A 20483-nucleotide genomic window follows, 5' to 3' on the forward strand; every position below is an offset into this window, starting at 1 on the left:
GAACTCTTAAAATAGAGGTGGGGGAACTAAAATCCTTATAGAATATAAATAAATAGGCAAAAAACATGGACAAGTAAAACATTAAAATAGCCCTGAACATATGTAAGTATGTTCAGTTTTCCTCAGGGAGAAATGCAAATTAAAATTACACCAAAATATTATTTCTCCCCATCTGAGCGAAGAAAATTCAAAGCTTGATACTACACTTTGTGGGAGATGTGGGAGAAACAGGTATGTTCACTATTTCTGGGAGTGCAAAACAGTATAACCTCTCGCAAGGGCAATTTGCAGCATTTAACACAACTACACAAGCTTAATACCTACCTAGGAATTTACCCCAAAGATACATATCTGACAATACAAAAATAATATTCACACAGTTATTCATTGTGACATTATTTGTAATTGCAAAATATTGGAAACAGTCTAAATGCCTATTCATAGGAAATAGGGTGAATAAACTGAGGTATGGCCACTCAATGTAATTATTCAAAAAAACCAAAACCAAAAAACAAAGCTGATTTCTATGAACTGACATGCAGCAACTTCAGGACAGTATATGTCTCTTTCCACTAAAGAAACACAGGGAAGATAACCAGAAGCGAACAAGATGTTACCTGCAGAGGGTGATAGAGCAAAATGAGACAGAACAGATAGACTGAACACCTAAGTGTATCTTTTTGTATGTTTTTACTTCTGGAACTTTATGCTTCACATTTTCAAAAACTAATAATGATGAGGGGAAAACAGATTGTTTTCTGGAATCTTTAATGATGCTCAGTGTGAGGCACCCTGTGTTAAGAGTAGCCTTATAATGACAGAGACACCCTGTAATCTAAATCCCAAACGACCCCACCCTCTTTTCCCAAAGCAGTCAAAAGATTCCACCTTGCCTCCATCACATCTCTCACCCAAGCAATCAGACTGTCCTGAACTAAAATACCCAACTGATATTGAGGAAGGAGGCTAAGTTATCTAGAGTCTTTTCCCCCCAAATACCTCTGAGGAATTAACTCCGAACACAGGAGTGCAGAAAGCCTAGAACGAAAGGCATCACTAGCATTCCTTTGCCATCGAAGCCCTCTGCTGGTATACATAAAATGTGAAGATTGACGAAGTTATTTGCTTATCCTCTAATCTTGTTGATAAACTATCATCCCTAGGAGATTTCTGATCCAAACTTTTCTTTGCTTACCTGGCACAGCACAGCACCAAACACTGAAGTGTTTGGAAACGTTGACGAGGAAAACTTGAGACCTTTTTCTTTGCCTCTATGACACTACTTTTGTGTTCTCCTGCTCTCTAAACATGGCTTTATTTCTGTGACTCCTGTTCACCTTCTCTCCCACTCCTGCCAAAGTTCTAGCCTAAATCCTTCTTCTCTCTGTAGGTTCTTCCCTTGAATTTTTTTTTCTTTTTTTTTTTTGTTCTGGCTGCGCAGCTTGGGGGATCTCAGTTCCCTGACCAGGGATTGAACCCGGGCCATGGCAGTGAGAGCCAGGAATCCTGAGCACTAGGCCACTAGGGAACTCCCTTTCCTTGAACATTTGTACAGTTCTGTCAGTTTGATGAGTTTCCCGAATGTTTTATCTCTTCCAGATCCGTATTTGAAACTAGGTACTAAGAACTCCACTTGAACTTACTTCTGGCATGGAAACCTTGGTGTGTCCTAGTCTGAGTTCTTCACCTTGGCTTTGTTTAGACAAAAGATCCCAAACCTGAAAATAAGGCTGAAGGATTACCAAGTGCCCTTTCAATGCCATATATCAGACTAGGGCAGTGCTTTTCAAAAGGTGGTCCAGGACTAGCAGCATCAGCAGCATGTTGGAGCTTGATACAAACTCCCAAGTTCCACTCAAGATCTCCTGAGTCAAAAACTGTCGGGGTGGAGCCCTAGAAATCTGTGATTCAACAGGCATTCCTGGTGATTCTGCTGAGAATCTGAGGTAAGAACTACTGAAGTAGAGTGGGATTGTCAGATTGTAGCTTGTGGGCCATTCCGGCCCAGTGCCTGTTTTTATAAAGTTTTATGGGGATATGGTTGCAATATAGCATTTATTTATGTATCATTTATGTCTGCTTTCACTCTACAACAACAGAATTGAGCACTTATGACAGAGACTGCATTGCCCTCATGGCCTAAGACATTTACCATCTGGCCCTTTACAGAGAAAAGTTTACAAACCCCTAAACTACAGCACTGTCCCCCACACCCTCTGAAGGGTCATCAGTGGTCTAGGGAAAGATAATTTTACTTACTATTTATTATTGAATTGGGCCCAGAGTCTATTATAACGTTAGATGTTAATTATAGAAGATATGTAAGCTACAAATAATTTTTTGTCTTTATTTTTATTTATTTAATTTTAAAGATTGAAGTATAGTTGATTTACATTGTGTTAGTTTCAGGTATACAGCAACTTGATCAGTGGCATGTGTATCAAGTTTTTTCAGATTCTTTTCCCACATAGGTTATTACAGAGTATTGAGTTCCCTGTGCTATCCAGTAGGCCCTTGTTGATTATCTGTTTCAGTGGTCCCCAACCTTTTTGGCACCAGGGACCAGTTTCGTGGAAGAAATTTTTCCACTGACCTCCCCTCCGCCATCAGTGACCCACGGGGTGGGCGCGGGGGTATGATTCAGGTGGTAATGTGAGTGATGGAGAGCGGCAGATGAAGCTTCACTCTTTCGCCCGCCACTCACCTCCTGCTGTGCGGCCCAGTTCCTAACAGGCCGGGACCAGCACGGGTCCGTAGCCCGGGGGTTGGGGACCCCTGATCTATTTAATATATATTAGTGTGTCTATGTTAATCCCAATTGCTAATTTATCTCTCCAACCCTACCTTTCTCCTTTGGCAACCATAAGTTTGTTTTCTATGTCTGTGAATCTCTTTCTGTTTTGTAAATTAGTTCATTTGTATCAGTTTTTAGATTCCACCTGTAAGTGATACCATGGTATTTGTCTTCTCTGTCTGACTTACTTCCCTTCGTATCATAATCTCTAGGTCCATTTGTGTTGCTGCAAATGGCATTATTTAATTCCTTTTTATGGCTGAGTAATATTCCATTGTGTATATGTACCACATCTTTTTTATCCATTCATCTGTCGATGGACATTTAGGTTGCTTCCATGTCTTGGCTATTGTAACTAGTGCTGCAGTGAACATTGGGGTGCATGTGTCTTTTCGAATTATGGTTTCTCCTGATATATGCCCAGGAGTGGGATTGCTGGATCATATGGTAGCTCTGTTTTCAGTTTTTTAAGGGACCTCCATAGGGTTCTCCATAGTGGCCATTACCAATTTACATTCCCACCAAACAGTATAGGAGGGTTCCCTTTTCTCCACGCCCTCTCCTGCACTTATCGTTTGTAGAGTTTTTGATGGTTGGCCATTCTGACTGGTGCGAGGTGATACCTTGTTGTATTTTTGATTTGTGTTTCTCTAATTAGCGATGTTGAGCATCTTTTTGTGTGGTTTTCTCTTTTTAAACAGTGTAAGTAAAATTTACCTCTTGAAATTGGCTTCTTGAAAGTTTGCCCTGTTTTGAATTATATTTTTTCTTTTAAAAAAATATTTATTTATTTGGCTGTGCCGGGTCTTAGTTGCGGCACGTGGGATCTTTGTTGCCGGTGCGGGATCTTTAGTTGCAGTATGTGGGGTTTTTTTTTTTTTTTTTTTTTTAGTTTCAGGATGCAGAATCTTTTAGTTACGGCATGCAAACTCTTAGTTGTGGCATGTGGGGTCTAGTTCACTGACCAGGGCCCAAAATCGGGTCCCCTGCATTGGGAGCTTGGAGTCTTAGCCACTGGACCACAAGGGATGTCCCTTGAATTGTTTCTTGATGACCTACCCCAGGACATTTCTTGAGGGCAGGTGTCATATACAGCCCCTCAGGCCTAGTGAAGATGGAAGTGCCCGTTAAGTCGAGGTTTTAAAGTTGTTGTTATGGGAAATAGCCACAAGGTGGCAGGATTTCTTCATGCCCAGGTCTGGTTACTCAGGCAACCAGAGCCTTAGGGAAAGTGGTGTTCCTGGGTTGTCAGAGTGGAATGTGCCAGAACAAAGGCCCAAGGACTTGTGTCTCATTACTTCTTCCCCTTTACTTTTCACCTTTCCCCAGACAAACCCCAACCCCTAGAAAACCGCTACGCTGAGGGTGCTTTCGTCTGGAGGTGGGGCGATTCTAAGGAAGGAGGCTGGAGGTGGGAACTCCACCACCAGGAGACGTGGAGACCAGCTGACTTTTCAAAACTCTTCCAGCCCAGAGGGTCCACCCTTCTTTGCGTGCAGTGGGCTTGGTTTAGCTGTAAGAGGGCCCGCCTGAATCTGGAGATTGTGGTCCCATCCAGAGGGGACCAGGCACTAGAGGGCCAAGGGGGGCTCATTTGATGGCACATCCTCTCTAACTCCCTGAATCCCAGGGTAGTCCAGCCTTGGGACCCAAGCCTACTCAGGCTCCAGGGATGGGACACCAGCTTGCGTCACCAAGGCCTGAGGGGAATAGAGTAGGCATTTCTGATTTTCCTTTTTAATTTAAATGTAATTTTTATTTTATATTGGGGTATTGTTGATTCACAGTGTTGTGTAAGTCTCAAGTCTCAGCGACTTTGATTCATTTATACATAGACATATATCTGTTCTTTTTCGGATTCTTTTCCCATATAGGTTATTACAGAGTGTTGAGTAGAGTTCCCTGTGTTATCCAGTAGGCCCCTGTTGATTATTTTATATATATTAGTGTGTCTATGTTAATCCCAATCTCCTAATTTATCCCTCCCCCACACCTTTCCCCTTTGGCAACCATAAGTTTGTTTTCTAAGTCTGTGAGTCTGTTTCTGTTTTATAAATTAGTTCATCTGTATCAATTTTTAGTTTCTACCTATAAATGATATGATGTTTGTCTGACTTACTTTGCTCTTTTCTGATAGAAGTGAAAATGATTTCTTTGCTAGAGTTAATCACAAAGGCAATAATTTGTGATTATTACAAATTAGCCATTTAGCTAATGGCTAAACATTAGCCAGTTTCGTATCTAACCTAGTAATCTTATTCCAGCTTTTTTTCATATGTAGACACACTCACAGACATATACACACATACCACGATCTTTCATATAATTCTCTGAACCATTTTTGCATTCTTTTGATTGCTAGTAAGTTAAATAAGTCTTTGAAGCATGCTGACATACTTGGAGGACCGTCATGTTTTTCACTTTTTGAAGTTTATACTTTGATCCTGACAAGAGTTAATTCCTCCTATGTTCCTTGTCTCTGTCAGTCTGTGTTACATGGCTTGAAAGTTTAGCACCTGTTCCAATTCCTCCCTTTTTCTTCAAACAAATCAATCGCCAAATCACACTGGTTTTCCTCCCACCGGGTCTTTTCAAGCCATCCCTTCTGCTCTCTTTCCATGACCACTGTCTGAATTTGAGCCTCTCTTTCGTACTTCCAGAACTTCTACAACAGCCCCTACCTGGCTCTTTGTAAGCAGCCCAGTCTACACAAGGCTGCTAGAAAAATATTCTCAAGCAAGAGCTCTAGTCATTTCACTTCCCTACTTCGGTGGTTCCTCATTGTTTAACAGTAAAGGAAAGCCCTAGTTCCTTAGCCTGATTTCTAAGGCCCTTCAAAATCTGACCCTCAGTTTATCCTCCTTGACAACCCTTTGTCCTTCCTCCCTCTGTTCTCTGTGCAGTCTCTTTGCCTTCCACCCCGTTGCCCCTCTGCCTGCAGTACCCTCTGTCCTCTTTCTGCATGTCCAAAGCACGGGTTTTTTTTGTTTTTTGTTCTTTTTGAGGTACGTGGGCCTCTCACTGTCGCGGCCTCTCCCGTTGCGGGGCACAGGCTCCGGACGCACAGGCACAGCGGCCATGGCTCACGGGCCCAGCCACTCCACAGCATGTGGGATCCTCCCGGACCGGGGCACGAACCTGTGTCCCCTACATCGGCAGGTGGACTCTCAACCACTGCGCCACCAGGGAAGCCTCAAAGCTCAGTATTCTTTAACCCCCAGCTTGAAGTTCTACCACTGCTGATCCTTTTAGCTGAAAGTCATTTCCCTCTACTCTCAATTCCCAAAACATTTACTTTGTATCTCTTTTATGGCACATACACTTTGTTTTGTGAGGTGGTCTGTTGTGTATGTTTCTTGTTTCTGTGGCCTCTTTGTAGGACAGTGTCTGTGGTCCAAATTTGTATCCACATTACTGCCTAACTGTGCTAACATAGATAAGAGACCCATGAAGTTTTTTCAGTAGGAGCTGCTGGAAACTTAAAATTTCAACTGAAAAGGTAGCACCAAATTATTTTTTTAATGTTGAAAATCTCCTCAAATTATATTTTCCCACACTATCTCTTTTTTTTTTTTTTTTTTTTTTTTTTTGTGGTACGCGGGCCTCTCACTGTTGTGGCCTCTCCCGTTGCGGGGCACAGGCTTCGGACGCGCAGGCTCAGCGGCCATGGCTCACGGGCCCAGCCGCTCCGCGGCATGTGGGATCTTCCCGGACCGGGGCACGAACCCGTATCCCCTGCATCGGCAGGCGGATTCTCAACCACTGCGCCACCAGGGAAGCCCCCACACTATCTCTTTTTGTGAATGTTTTCTTTCCTTCATTTAAAAAATATTAACTACATTAAAGGAGAAAACTGAATACTCTCCAAAACGTAAATGAATCTTCTTTTCTTCTATTTAGTGTATCTTTTCTCCATAAATAAGATTTCTCATTTCAATGTAGCAAGTCCCAGAATTTAACTATTCAGTTATTTATTCATTAATGAAGTGAAAGTTTTCTGTGTGGCTGCCCCCATCCAAAGGACTTCCTAGTACAGTCATCCTGTGGTGTCCCCGGGGGGTGGGGGGGGGACTGGTTCCAGGACCCTCCCTGGATACCAAGATCCTCAGATGCTCTAGTCCTTTATATAAAAACATGTATTTGTATGTAACATATGCACATCCATACATTTAAAATCATCTCTAGATTACTTATAATACCTAATACAATGTAAATGCTATGTAAGTAGTTGCTGGCATACAGCAAATTCAAGTTTTACTTTATGGAACTTTCTGGAATTTAAAAAAAGTATTTTCTATCTGTGGTTGGTTGAGTCTGCAGATGCAGAACCCATGGATACAGAGGGCCAACTATATAAGTGTTTGTTCATGAAGACCTAAAATCTTCAGTTGGTCTTTTAATTTATTAAGAAACAATAAGCAATGCACATTTTTTTTAAACTGGCAGGGATATTAGTGTCTAAATGCTAGGCACCCCCAAATCAATCAGAGCAAAGGAGGTTATGGCCCGTCTGCTGTCTCCTACCTAATAGCTTTCATTCCCATAGTGTTATGAAACAGTGTTTCTCCACATGTGGATGGATTTCTCACTGGTAGTATGTGGAGAGCTGCTTACGAAATTATATTCCCAAGACCCACCCAAATCCAGACACTTTGGGGCTGGATCTCCAAGGAGCTTTATTTTTAACTTCCCAGATGATTCTTCGGCACCCTGAAGTTTGTGAATCACAGGCTACATTCTATCCTCTTCTAAATTCAAAGAGAAGCAGAGAACCTTTTTAGACTTGCCCAAGTGCACCATAAACAAACCAAGAGCCTTGAGAGTCGTCCATTTTTTCTCCTCTAAGTGTCCTTCTTTGTAACTTTCCCTTAATATTTTATTTTGAAAATATCCAAACAGAAGTTGAAATAATTGTACAGTGGACACCCATGTACTACACCATTAACACGTTATCACAGTTGCTTTATCACAAATCTCTCCTTTCATCCATCTCTCTATTCATTAACTCATCTTTTTTTTTCATGAATTTCAAAGTAAATTTCAGACACAGGTAGTGTCTAATTTGGGATGATGGTGACTTGAAGAATAACAAGGCAGTGAATTCTTGTAGCCCTTGTGAAAGCACAGTGGCTTTATTAGCCAGGATTGGTGGCTGCTTGACCTCAGCAAGAGGTTAAGAATGTGTTTAATCAAAGACAGAAGGATAGTTTGGGCTGACTGTAGATTATCTCCCCACCCCCCACCCTCACCCCCTCCAGCAGAGTAGTATCTATTTGTCTCTATTCATTTGAATGAGAGCTTTTGTTTTGTTACTGGGAGAAGAAAGGGAGGTTTGGGGCTGTGGAGAACAGAAGATAAATGTGGAAGCAGAGGGCAGCAGTAATGCCTCCCTTTAGCTCGGTTTCAAGGCCGTAATGGAGAGATGGGTTACAGGCTGAGGTTGCTGGCTTAGTGGTTAGCAGCAAGGCCATGAGTCAGACTGCCTAGGCCTACATTCTACTTGTCCCTGGGTGTTTGACCTTGGATGTGATACTCAGCCTCTTGGTCTTGTTTCTGAACCGAACTTGGGTCCTCTTGCCCAGCATGCAGCAAAGCCAGTTTACTGACACTGGGTTGTAGTAAAGGAAAGTACTGCATTTATTGGAGGGCCCAGCAAGGAGAATGGACAGCTCATGCTCAAAAGACCCAAGCTCCTCTATGGTTTTCAGGGGAGGGTCTTAAAGGCAACATTTGGGGTGAGAGTTGCAGAGGGCATGACTTTCTTTTGATTGGTTGGTGTTGAGGTAACAGGGTGGTGTTTCAGGAATATTAATCACCAACCTTCTGGTTCCAACCAGTCTGGGGTCTGTGTGCTGGTGGTTAGCATGTAGTCACTATCCTCCACTTGGGGGTCTTAGTTCCTGCAGAACAACTCAAAGATCTGTGGTCAGATTATGTGTATATATCCCCTGAGGAAGAACTAGGACTCTGTTTAATCCCTGAGCTATCATTTCTTGACTGCTTTTCTTTTGTTTCTGCATTCCTCACTTCCATAATTAGTAATTGCTTGAATCTGCTCTTGGGGACTCAGGGAAGGCCTAGGAGACTAAAGCCTTTTTTTAAAAACAAGAACTGGGGAGGGGCTTTTGTACCTGGGAGGACTGGGTTCCAGCCTCAGTTTTCTCATCTGTAAAATGAAAGTAATGACAGTACCTACATTATATTGTTGTGGAGAAAATATGTGTGCCTAGCATGTAACTTAATCAATTTCAGTTGCTAAAATATAATTACCTTCCTTGATGAGTATCTTTAAGTTCACACAAAGTTAACATATAGGGCTGTAGCAGCTGGTGAACAAAAAAGAGACAAGTAAATGAAACAATTTTGCTAATTAAGCCTAGAAGGAATTCAGAGAGAAGCAGGAGGGAGAAATCCTGCAAGTCCTTCAAGAAAACCCATAGCACTTAAAATGAAATACAACTTTTTCCCTTGCTCTGCAAGGCCCCTACATTATCTGGCCTCTGCCTACATCTCCAACTTCACCGCCTCTTTCTCCCTTATTTAACCTAGCCACACTAGCCGTTTCATAACGAGCCGAGCTCATTGGATCCTCAGACATTTGCACCTGCTGTTCCCTTTCCTTGAGTCTCTCCGCAGATCTTTTCAAGAAGTTAGGAAAGAGGTAAGGCCTCGCGGCTGGGGACGGGGCTCTGGAGGAGGCGGGGCAGGGGCGGAGTCGGCCGGAAGTGGGGCGGAGGCCCAGGAAGTGAAGGCCCTGGAAGTGGAGTCGGTGAAGTCGGCGACGCCAATTGCTGCCTTGCGTTCCCGGGCCGTGGGAGATGGAGAACGGAGCGGTCTACAGATCCACCACCGAGGCGCACCCGGGCCCCGCCAGAGGCGCCCGGAGCGGCCTCGTCGCCTACTTCACCCTGCGCCGGCTCAAGAGGACCCGGCTAATCATCAAACTCCTTCAGCTGGTGAGTCCGCGGCCGGGGCGGGCGAGAGGAGACAGTCGAGCGGCTCTCAACTGGCAGTTAAGAAGTGGCCGTTTCTGCATCTCCAGTTCCTTCCCTCTCCGCCTGGGGAGGGGCTGTTCCCCTCGGGGCTCCCCCTTCCCTCCGGCGCCCCCTCATCCCGGGTCCCTCCCCCGGTCCCCGACAGCGACCTAGGACCACCGAGCGAGTTTGGCGGGCGCAGGAAATGCGTCAGAGACCTAAGTCAGCCTCTTAGACTTTCTCTCCTCCTCTGTAGGAAGGACTTCGGCTCTTCTCCCAGCTGTAACTCTGCATTATCTCCCAAAGTGCCTGTATTTAGGCTATGAAACGCTTTTTATCTTTCTCTGGTTCTTGCGGGTTTCCTGGTGCGAGCCCAAGGGGGCAGTTTAATTTGTTGGACAAAGTCTTCCGATACTATGCAAGGCATAGAGATGTGTGTGTCCAATAAATTGTCTCCCAAAAGTTTTATATTGACTGGAAAAGAATTACTTCTGAATGAGCAATTTGTGTGTACCAAATACGAAGTCAAAAGGACAGCTTTTTGTGTGTGTTGTGTGCAGGTAGCAGAGCGAGGGCATTCTTTTTCAGTGTCTCTGAGTTTCAGTTTACTTTGGGCATTGGTTAAGGACCTTAAACCTACTACTGAAAATATCAAAACATCTTTGAGATTTAAATTTTAATTCAGGTTACATATTAAGCTCCTGTGTTCTGTTTTAACCAATGATGGGTAACATTTTCTGCAAGAGGAAAACTTAGACTGTTTAGAGTGTTTATGGGTTGGGTTGGTTTTTTGAACCAACCAAGTGAAAATATAGCCAGTTAGTTTCCTTGGAAAAATCTTAAGTTCTTAGAAATCAGGCAACCAGAACTTATATTCTTAGAACTCAGATGACCTACTTTTATTGGATAGAAAAATAGTAGTCAGAAAGCAAACAGTACTTTTTAGCCACCAAAATGATCACTTCTGAGAAAAATTGGGGAGTCACTTGGAATAAAGTGACACTGTGGCCTGTGGAACCCAAGGGTCTGGCTCTATCTCCTTTTAATTCCATACTGGCAATCTTTCTGTTCTTACCAGGTGTCATCAGCTCCCTCCTGCCATTGTTCCTTTGCATGGGTGGTTCCTTCTGCCCTTCCTCTTGTCAGCTCTCACTTGACTTTTATTTTTTTATTTTTCCCCAGATAAGAGTTTTTATTATTCTGTCTCTTTTGCAGGCAGTGGTCAGAGAGATGTATGCAGAAGTCTTTGGGTGGAGTTTCCAGGAAAGATCTTTAAAGAGGCCTACTCATCTAGGAGACACAACCTTTTGCCCTTCCCTCCTCTTCTTCCTGCCTGCCTAAAACATATGATGGCTGGAGCTCCAGCAGCTATCTTGAACCATGAGCCCCCCCCCCCCCAACAATAGCTGATACATGCTAAGGATGATGAAGTGAAGTGAAAAAAGGAACCTGGGTGTCTAACAACTTTGTCTCACTTGACTTTTAGATATCAGCTATGTTTCTCTGCCTTAGAGCTAAAATGTTTCTACATAAATAGTAGAACTCTTTAGACCAGAAAAGGGTTAATATTCATCTGAAGGACTCTTGCTGCTCAAAAGACATCATCAATTCTGGTCTGTTGCCCATTAAATCTGTTTTTAGTTGCCTTTATTTTTCCTTTCTAATCAGAACTGGCAAATCTAAAGTAAAATTCCCCATTACCTTGTGTATAGTTTAATAAACTGTAGTTCCATATCTTCAGAGTAGAATACAGCCAGAAGTTTGGATAGACTTTTTACTTGGATGTAGAGAGGAGAGGAAGATGAGTTTGCCTTTCGAGGGTTGTTAGACTATTCCTGCTTGTTCTCCATCATCCATAGGAGAAAGAGCGAGAGAATAAAAACTGCCACTGCACAGCTTGCGGGATCTTAGTTTCCTGACTCGGGATCAAACCCGTGCCCTCCACAGTGAAAGCTCGGAGTCCTAACCACTGGACCGCCAGGAATTCCCTCTGTGTATGGGGAACTTGTAATGTTACAAGAACATTTTCTTTAATATAGATTTTTAAAAATATTTCATTATTGCCTTTCATTTTGATGGTTTTCTTTTTGGTCCTGCTTTGTCTGTTTTAATGTCTTACCTCTTCACAACAGTATATTATAGGAGTTACCCAGAAAGTCCCAAGGAAGTTATATATGGAATAAATGAAAACTGTCATCCAGCCAGGGGCAACAGGCAAAGGCCTCTTTGCCTTAACTCAAACTCTGCCTTTAAGTGTTTCACTTTAGATAGATAACTTATTTTTTACTTAAATAGAATTGGAAAGCTCCAAGAAGGAAACAACCATAGTGGAGAAACCCATAATCAAAAGAGGAGGTACTTTAATAAGAGACCTGCAAGTCCTATGACATTTTATTCAAAATATAGTGCATTTCTGTGTTTGGGTACATTATTCTAGACCCATAAATCTTATCAGATTCTCAAAGACCCTAAAAGGGAAATGAATCTTATTCTAAAACTTAAAAAACACTGTGTAATTAGGAAATTCTTAGAGTCCTAGGAAGTTGCATTGGATTTCCTCTAAGGTTCTTTCCACTCTTAAGATTTTTAGAAATCTCTGAGGCTCTGTGGGATATGCTTGCTGGTACAGAGCTGAACACCAAAGAGTAGATAGAGAACGGAGCCTGCAAACAGAAGGAGAGGTTAGAGAGGAAAGAGAATAACCAGCTCTTGAGTTAACATACTCTGGGAGTTACATGGCTCTGTCTGCGATTCAGATGTGACCTTAATTTTTTCAAAGGCTTGTCCATCCACCCTTCCAGAGCTGAAGAAGAAATAGAGACTCAGCTGAGAATTTACCATAAGGAGTCATTGCAGGTCTGAATTTATGTGTCACTTTATTAGTTTATTCTACCCTTAGACTGGTCCTTATGCCCATATTTTATTTTGTGACGTTTTTGTTGTTATTTTTGAGGGAGTTTGTTTTTGTTTTAAGGGGAGAACTGACCTTTGGCAACCTAATTCCTTGCTAGTAAACTGGTGCAGTGATCTAAGTATGTGTGATATTCTCTCTGCCACAAGCCGACATTGTGTGTTTATGGTACCAATTGAATGTCCTGAAGTCTGCATAGTACTATGATTATAATGACTTTTTTTTTGGCTGTGTTGGGTCTTCATTGCTGAGTGCGGGCTTTCTCTAGTTGCGGTGAGCGGGGGCTTCCCATTGCAGTGGCTTCTCTTGTTGAGGAGCATGGGCTCTAGGCACGCGGGCTTCAGTGGTTGGGGCATGCTGGCTTAGTAGTTGCGGCAGGAGGGCCCTAGAGTGCACGGTCTTCAGTAGTTGTGGCACGTGGGCTCAGTAGCTGTGGCTTGCGGGCTCTAGAGCGTAGGCTAAGTAGTTGCAGTGCATGGGCTTAGTTGCTTCGTGGCATGTGGGGTCTTCCTGGACCAGGGATTGAACCCATGTCCCCTGCATTGGCAGGCGGATTCTTAACCACTGCGCCACCAGGGAAGTCCCCATAATGGCTCTTCAGGCAAGCAGTTTGATTTAGAATTCACCAAATTTATTAAATTATAAATATTGTTACTCTGTAAGTGCCAAGAAACAGATCACTTAGAAACAGTTTGTATTATGTTGGTGCTCTTTTCATGATTTAAATGTGAAAACTGTTAGGTACTAAATTGAAATGCTCTGTTTTTACCTTGAAGAAGATCTGTAATGTCAGCAAATTATATGTTCGAACCTTTGGGAGAATAAATGTTTGCCGAAGGCAAGGGAGGCTTGCTTGATTTCAGGCTGACTGATTTGTTTACTTGAACCTTATGTATCACTACGAGGTTTTTAATAGCAAATTCAGAAATTCACAGACTAATATAATTGTGTAGATGGAGCCTTATAATCAATAGCAAACGTTTAAAAGTTTTTTGTTTGTTTGTTTGTTTTTTTGTGGTACGTGGACCTCTCACTGTTGTGGCCTCTCCCGTTGCGGAGCGCAGGCTCCGGACGCGCAGGCTCAGCGGCCATGACTCATGGGCCCAGGCGCTCCGCGGCATGTGGGATCTTCCAGGACCGGGGCACGAACCCGCGTCCCCTGCATCGGCAGGCGGACTCTCAACCACTGCGCCAACAGGGAAGCCCAAAAAGTTCTTTTTATGAGAAGTTTTTTGGTGGTAGACTGCTAAATGATGGAGAACTAGTATGTAGTATGATGACTTAATTTTAGGGAAGACTGAAGTTTCAGAAAAGGTAGTGAAACTGAAATGGAGACACAGGGTAGTCATTATCTGACTGTTTAAGTCACTAGAAGTGTAAGACCATCTTTAGTCACTAAGACTTCCCAAATGTGTTGACCCTAGCACGTTGGTTTTAATGTATGATTTAACAGCAAAAGGGGAAATGCACAAAACTATGGTTGTAACTTCAAAAACCCAACTTACAGGGAAAACATACATAGTCGTAAAATGAACTTAATAAACAGTGCTTTATGGGGGGAAACAAGTACAGAGTGGGAGTTAGGAGACCCGGGTTCTTGTCTGTGCCTGGCTAATTTGGAATTTAGTCTGTCAGAGATTAAGTCCATCAGCTGTAAGCATGAGGCTAGGAGACTGTGCTCTCCAAGGACTCTCCCAACTCTAACAGCTTGATAATTCCCTTAATTATGTTTGGGTAAAATTTCATGTCATTAGAAGGAGCTGCATTGGGTGTACGTACTGTTGTTAGGTGCTTAGCCTAATATTCAGTAAGCAATCTTTAGTACATGCCTTCATGCCATTGAGAGCAAAACTGTTTACCAGAGAGTAATCAGTGAGCCTCTAAATTTATGGGTTGCGTTCACCATTATTTCCTTACGCAATTCAGTGACTTTATCTCTTTTCCAATCTCTAACCACTTTGGTATTTAATGCTGGTGACCACACATTTCTGAAACTTCTTCCCTTAACTTTCACATCATTTTTCTTTTTTAATACAAAAAAGTGTCTGCTTACAAATATAAACAAATATATACGATTACTTACATATATATGATTAATAAAATAAGCCACACTTCAGCCCTCACACCACTCACACACTCCGCAGCATCATTGTTAGATTTACAATTTAGAGGAGTGTGTTTACTTCCTTTCTTTTTTTTGGCCACACCGTGCAGCTCCCTACATTGGAAATGCGGAGTCCCAACCATTGGACCACCAGGGAAGTCCTTGCTTTAAAAACATTTTTAATTTGTTTGTTTGTTTATTTATTTATGGCTGCATTGGGTCTTTGTTGCTGCGTGCGGACTTTCTCTAGTTGTGGTGAACGGGGGCTACTCTTCGTTGTGGTGCATGGGCTTCTCATTGTGGAGCATGGGCTCTAGGTGTGCAGGCTTCAGTAGTTGTGGCTCGTGGGCTCTAGATTGCAGGCTCAGTAGTTGTGGCACACGGGCTTCGTTGCTCCGTGGCATGTGGGATCTTCCCGGACCAGGGATTGAATCCGTGTTCCCTGCATTGGCAGGTGGATTCTTAACCACTGCGCTGCCAGGGAAGTCCCGGAAGTCCTTGCTTTTTAAGGAGTTTAGGAAAGAAGTGTTAAACTTCCTGTGACTTGCTTGTCTGGTGCAAGTTGCCCTGTTCCCTCCTCCACTTGAACTGTTGATGTTCCTTCAGGCCTCACCCAGACCTCTGCTCCTCCTGTCTGCAAACCAACTAAACCAGACAGGCAGTGCCTGCATCTAGAAGTCCATACTCCCTGGCACGATCATCACTGTCACTCAACTCCTTAACCATTTTCCTCATCACTTCCCATCCAGTTAGGTTGGTTGCCTTATTATCCCTTTTGGGCTACTGTGCAAATCCTTGCTGGCATGAATCTGTTCCTTTTGTGCTGCACCTGGAATGCCCTCTGCCTATCCTGATTCTGTGTGTCTCTTGGCCCTGATTTGAGTCTTGCTTTTCCATTCATCTTTCTCCAGCTATTATTAGTGCAGGTGGATCTGAACATTTTCCTGAGATTTCCTGAATTTATGTATAACAAATGCTCAATTATGAGATATAAAATTATTATTTTCTTATTTTTTCTTATACGTTGATCTTGTTGCTCTCTTATTACATGTTCCTATATAGATTACAATGTTGGATACATGAAACTCAATGCACTGTATTTTTTTAACTTTTTTTTCAGCATCTTTATTGGAGTATAATTTTTTTTTAATTTTTATTTATTTATTTACTTTTGGCTGCATTGGGTCTTTTTTTTTTTAACATCTTTATTGGAGCATAATTGCTTCACAATGGTGTGTTAGTTTCTGCTTTACAACAAAGTGGATCAGTTATACATATACACATGTTCTCACATCTCTTCCCTCCTGCGTCTCTCTCCCTCCCACCCTCCCTATCCCACCCCTCTAGGTGGTAACAAAGCACCGAGCTTATCTCCTTGTGCTATGTGGCTGCTTCCCACTAGCTATCTATTTTACATTTGGTAGTATATATAAGTCCACGCCACTCTCTCACTTCGTGCCATGTTACCCTTCCCCCTCCCTGTGTCCTCAAGTCCATTCTCTATGTCTGCGTCTTTATTCCTGTCCTGCCCCTAGGTTCTTCAGAAACATTTCTGTTTTTTTTTAGATTCCACATATATGTGTTAGCATACGGTATTTGTTTTTCTCTTTCTGACTTACTTCACACTGTATGACAGACTCTAGGTCCATCCACCTCACTACAAATAACTCAGTTTCGTTTCTTTTTATGGCTGAGTAATATTCCATTGTATATATATGCCACATCTTCTTTATCCATTCATCTGTTGATGGACACTTAGGTTGCTTCCGTGTCCTGGCTATTGTAAATGTACCTGCAGTGAACATTGTGGTACATGACTCTTTTTGAATTACAGTTTTCTCAGGGTATATGCCCAGTAGTGGGATTGCTGGGTCGTATGGTAGTTCTATTTTTAGTTTTTTAAGGAACCTCCATACTGTTCTCCATAGTGCCTGTATCAGTTTACATTCCCACCAACAGTGCAAGAGGGATCCCTTTTCTCCACACCCTCTCCAGCATTTATTGTTTGTAGATTTTTTGAAGATAGCCATTCTAACTGCTGTGAGGTGATACCTCATTGCAGTTTTGATTTGCATTTCTCTAATGGTTAGTGATGTTCAGCATACTTCCATGTGTTTGTTGGCAATCTGTATATCTTAGGAGAAATGTCTATTTAGGTCTTCTGCCCATTTTTGGATTGGGTTGTTTGTTTTCTTGATATTGAGCTGCATGAACTGCTTGTAAATTTGGGATAGTAATTCTTTGTCAGTTGCTTCATTTGCAAGTATTTTCTCCCATTCTGAGGGTTGTCTTTTCGTCTTGTTTATGGTTCTCTTTGCTGTGCAAAAGCTTTTAAGTTTCATTAGGTCCCATTTGTTTTTTTTTTGTTTTTATTTCCATTTCTCTAGGAAGTGGGTCATAAAGGATCTTGCTGTGATTTATGTCAAGGGGTGTTCTTTCTATGTTTTCCTCTAGGAGTTTTATAGTTTCCAGTCTTACATTTAGGTCTTTAATCCACTTTGAGTTTATTTTTGGATATGGTGTTAGGGAGTGTTCTAATTTCATTCTTTTACATGTAGCTGTCCAGTTTTCCCAGCACCACTTACTGAAGAGGCTGTCTTTTCTCCATTGTATAGTCTTGGCCTCCTTTGTCAAAAATAAGGTGACCATATATGCATGGGTTTATCTCTGGGCTTTCTATCCTGTTCCATTGATCTGTATTTCTGTTGTGGTGTCAGTACCATACTGTCTTGATTACTGTAGCCTTGTAGTATAGTCTGAAGGTGGGGAGCTTGACTCCTCTACCTCCATTTTTCTTTCTCAAGATTGCTTTGGCTACTCAGGGTCTTTTGTGTTGCCATACAAATTGTGAAATTTTCTGTTCTACTTCTGTGAGAAATGCCATTGGTAGTTTGATAGGGATTCCATTGAATCTGTAGATTGCTTGGGGTAGTATAGTCATTTTCACAATGTTGATTCCTCCAATCCAAGAACATGGTATATCTCTCCATCTGTTTTATCATCTTTAATTTCTTTCATCAGTGTCTTATAGTTGTCTGCATACAGGTCTTTTGTCTCCTTAGGTACGTTTATTTCTAGGTATTTTATTCTTTTTGTTGCAATGGTAAAAAGGAGTGTTTCCTTAATTTCTCTTTCTGATCTTTCATTATTAGTGTATAGGAATGCAAGAGACTTCTGTGCATTAACTTTGTATCCTGCAACTTTACCAAATTCATTGATTAGCTCTAGTAGTTTTCTGGTAGCATCTTTTGGTGTCTCCATGTGTAGTATCATGTCATCTGCAAATAGTGACAGCTTTATTTCTTTTCTGATTTGGATTCCTTTTATTTCTTTTTTTTCTCTGGCTGCCGTGGCTAAAACTTCTAGAACTATGTTGAATAGTAGTGGTGAGAGTGGGCAACCTTGTCTTATTCCTGATCTTAGTGGAAATGGTTTCAGTTCTTCACCATTCAGAACGATGTTGGCTGTAGTTTTGTCATATATGGCCTTTATTATGTTGAGGTAAGTTCCCTCTGTGCCTACTTTCTGGAGGGTTTTTAATCATAAATGGGGGTTGAATATTGTTGAAAGCTTTTTTTGCATCTGTTGAGATTATCATATGGTGTTTCTTCTTCAGTTTGTTAATATGGTTTATCACATTGATTGATTTGCATATATTGAAGAATTGTTGCATTCCTGGGATAAACCCCATTTGATCATAGTGTATGATCCTTTTAATGTGCTGTTGGATTCTGTTTCCTAGTATTTAGCTGAGGATTTTTGCCTCTGTTTTCATCAGTGATGTTGGCCTGTAGTTTTCTTTTTTTTTGTTTGTTTGTTTTTGGGGGCTGTGTTGGGTCTTTGTTGCTGCGTATGGGCTTTCTCTAGTTATGGCGAGCAGGGGCTACTCTTCGTTGTAGTGCGCAGGCTTCTCAGTGTGGTGGCTTCTCGTTGCAGAGCATGGGCTCTAGGCGTGTGGGCTTCAGTAGTTGTAGCACGCGGGCTCAGTAGTTGTGGCTCGTGGGCTCAATAGTTGTGGCTTACGGGCTCTAGAGCACAGGCTCAGTAGTTGTGGCGCATGGGCTTAGTTGCTCCGTGGCATGTGGGATCTTCCCAGACCAGGGCCCAAACCCATTTCAGCTGCATTGGCAGGCGGATTCCTAACCATTGCGCCACCAGGGAAGTCCCTGGCCTGTGGTTTTCTTTGTGACGTCTTTGTCTGGTTTTGGTGTCAGGGTGACGATGGCCTCATAGAATGAGTTTGGGAGTATTCCTCCCTCTGCTGTATTTTGTAAGAGTTTGAGAAGGATAGGTGTTAGCTCTTCTCTAAATGTTTGATAGAATTTGCCTGTGAAGCCATCTGGTCCTGGGCTTTTGTTTGTTGGAAGATTTTTAATCACAGTTTCAATTTCAGTGCTTGTGAGTGGTCTGTTTATATGTTCTGTTTCTTCCTGGTTCAGTCTCGGAAGGTTGTGCTTTTCTAAGAAGTTGTCCATTTCTTCCAGGTTGTCCAACGTTTTATTGGCATATAGTTGCTTGTAGTAATCTCTCACGATCCTTTGTATTTCTGCAGTGTACGTTGTTGCTTATCCTTTTTCATTTCTAATTCTATTGATTTGAGTCTTCTCCCTTTTTTCTTGATGAGTCTGGCTAATGGTTTATCAATTTTGTTTATCTTCTCAAAGAACCAGCTTTTAGTTTTACTGATCTTTGCTATTGCTTCCTTCATTTCTTTTTCATTTATTTCTGATCTGATCTTTATGATTTCTTCCTTTCTGCTACTTTGGGGCTCTTTTGTTCTTCTTTCTCTAATTGCTTTAGCTGTAAGTTTAAGTTGTTTGAGATGTTTCTTGTTTCTTTTCTTTTTTTTTTTTTTTGTGGTACGCGGGCCTCTCACTGTTGTGGCCTCTCCCGTTGTGGAGCACAGGCTCCGGACGCGCAGGCTCAGCGGCCATGGCTCACGGGCCCAGCCGCTCCGCGGCATGTGGGATCTTCCTGGACCGGGGCACGAACCCGTGTCCCCTGCATCGGCAGGCGGATTCTCAACCACTACGCCACCAGGGAAGCCCTGTTTCTTGTTTCTTGAGGTAGGATTGTATTGCTGTAAACTCCCTCTTAGAACTGCTTTTGCTGCATCCCATAGGTTTTGGGTCGTTGTGTTTTCATTGTCATTTGCTTCTAGGTATTTTTTGATTTCCTCTTTGGTTTCTTCAGTGATCTCTTGGTTATTAAGTAGTATATTGTTTAGCCTCCATGTGTTTGTATTTTTCTACAGAGTTTTTCCTGTAATTGATATCTAGTCTCATAGCATTGTGGTCGGAAAAGATACTTGATACGACTTCAATTTTCTTAAATTTACTGAGGCTTGATTTGTGACCCAAGATATGATCTATCCTGGAGAATGTTCCATGAGCACTTGAGAAGTGTATTCTGTTGTTTTTGGAAGGAATGTCCTATAAATATCAATTAAGTCCATCTTATTTAATATATCACTTATAGCTTGTGTTCCCTTATTTATTTTCATTTTGGATGATCTGTCCATTGGTGAAAAGTGGGGTGTTAAAGTCCCCTACTATGATTGTATTACTGTCGATTTCCCCTTTTATGGCTGTTAGCATTTGTCTTATGTTTTGAGGTGCTCCTATGTTGGGTGCATAAAAATTTACGATTCCTATATCTTCTTCTTGGATTGACCCCTTGGTGTCCTTCTTTGTCTCCTGT

General features: G+C 42.1%; 1 protein-coding gene across 1 annotated transcript in view; it reads left to right on the forward strand.

The window, feature by feature from the left end:
• Window positions 1-9430: 9430 nt before the first annotated feature.
• The window catches only part of CMTM6 (CKLF like MARVEL transmembrane domain containing 6), a 44599-nt gene continuing 33546 nt past the window's right edge, over window positions 9431-20483 (forward strand). Inside the window, exon 1 of the mRNA XM_059077425.2 lies at window positions 9431-9750. Within this exon, the coding sequence (XP_058933408.1) occupies window positions 9613-9750 (138 nt within the window). The 5' untranslated portion in view covers window positions 9431-9612. The remainder of the gene's footprint in view (window positions 9751-20483) is intronic.

This window comes from Kogia breviceps, chromosome 10, assembly GCF_026419965.1.
Source record: "Kogia breviceps isolate mKogBre1 chromosome 10, mKogBre1 haplotype 1, whole genome shotgun sequence".
NCBI classification, from domain to species: Eukaryota; Metazoa; Chordata; class Mammalia; order Artiodactyla; family Physeteridae; genus Kogia; species Kogia breviceps.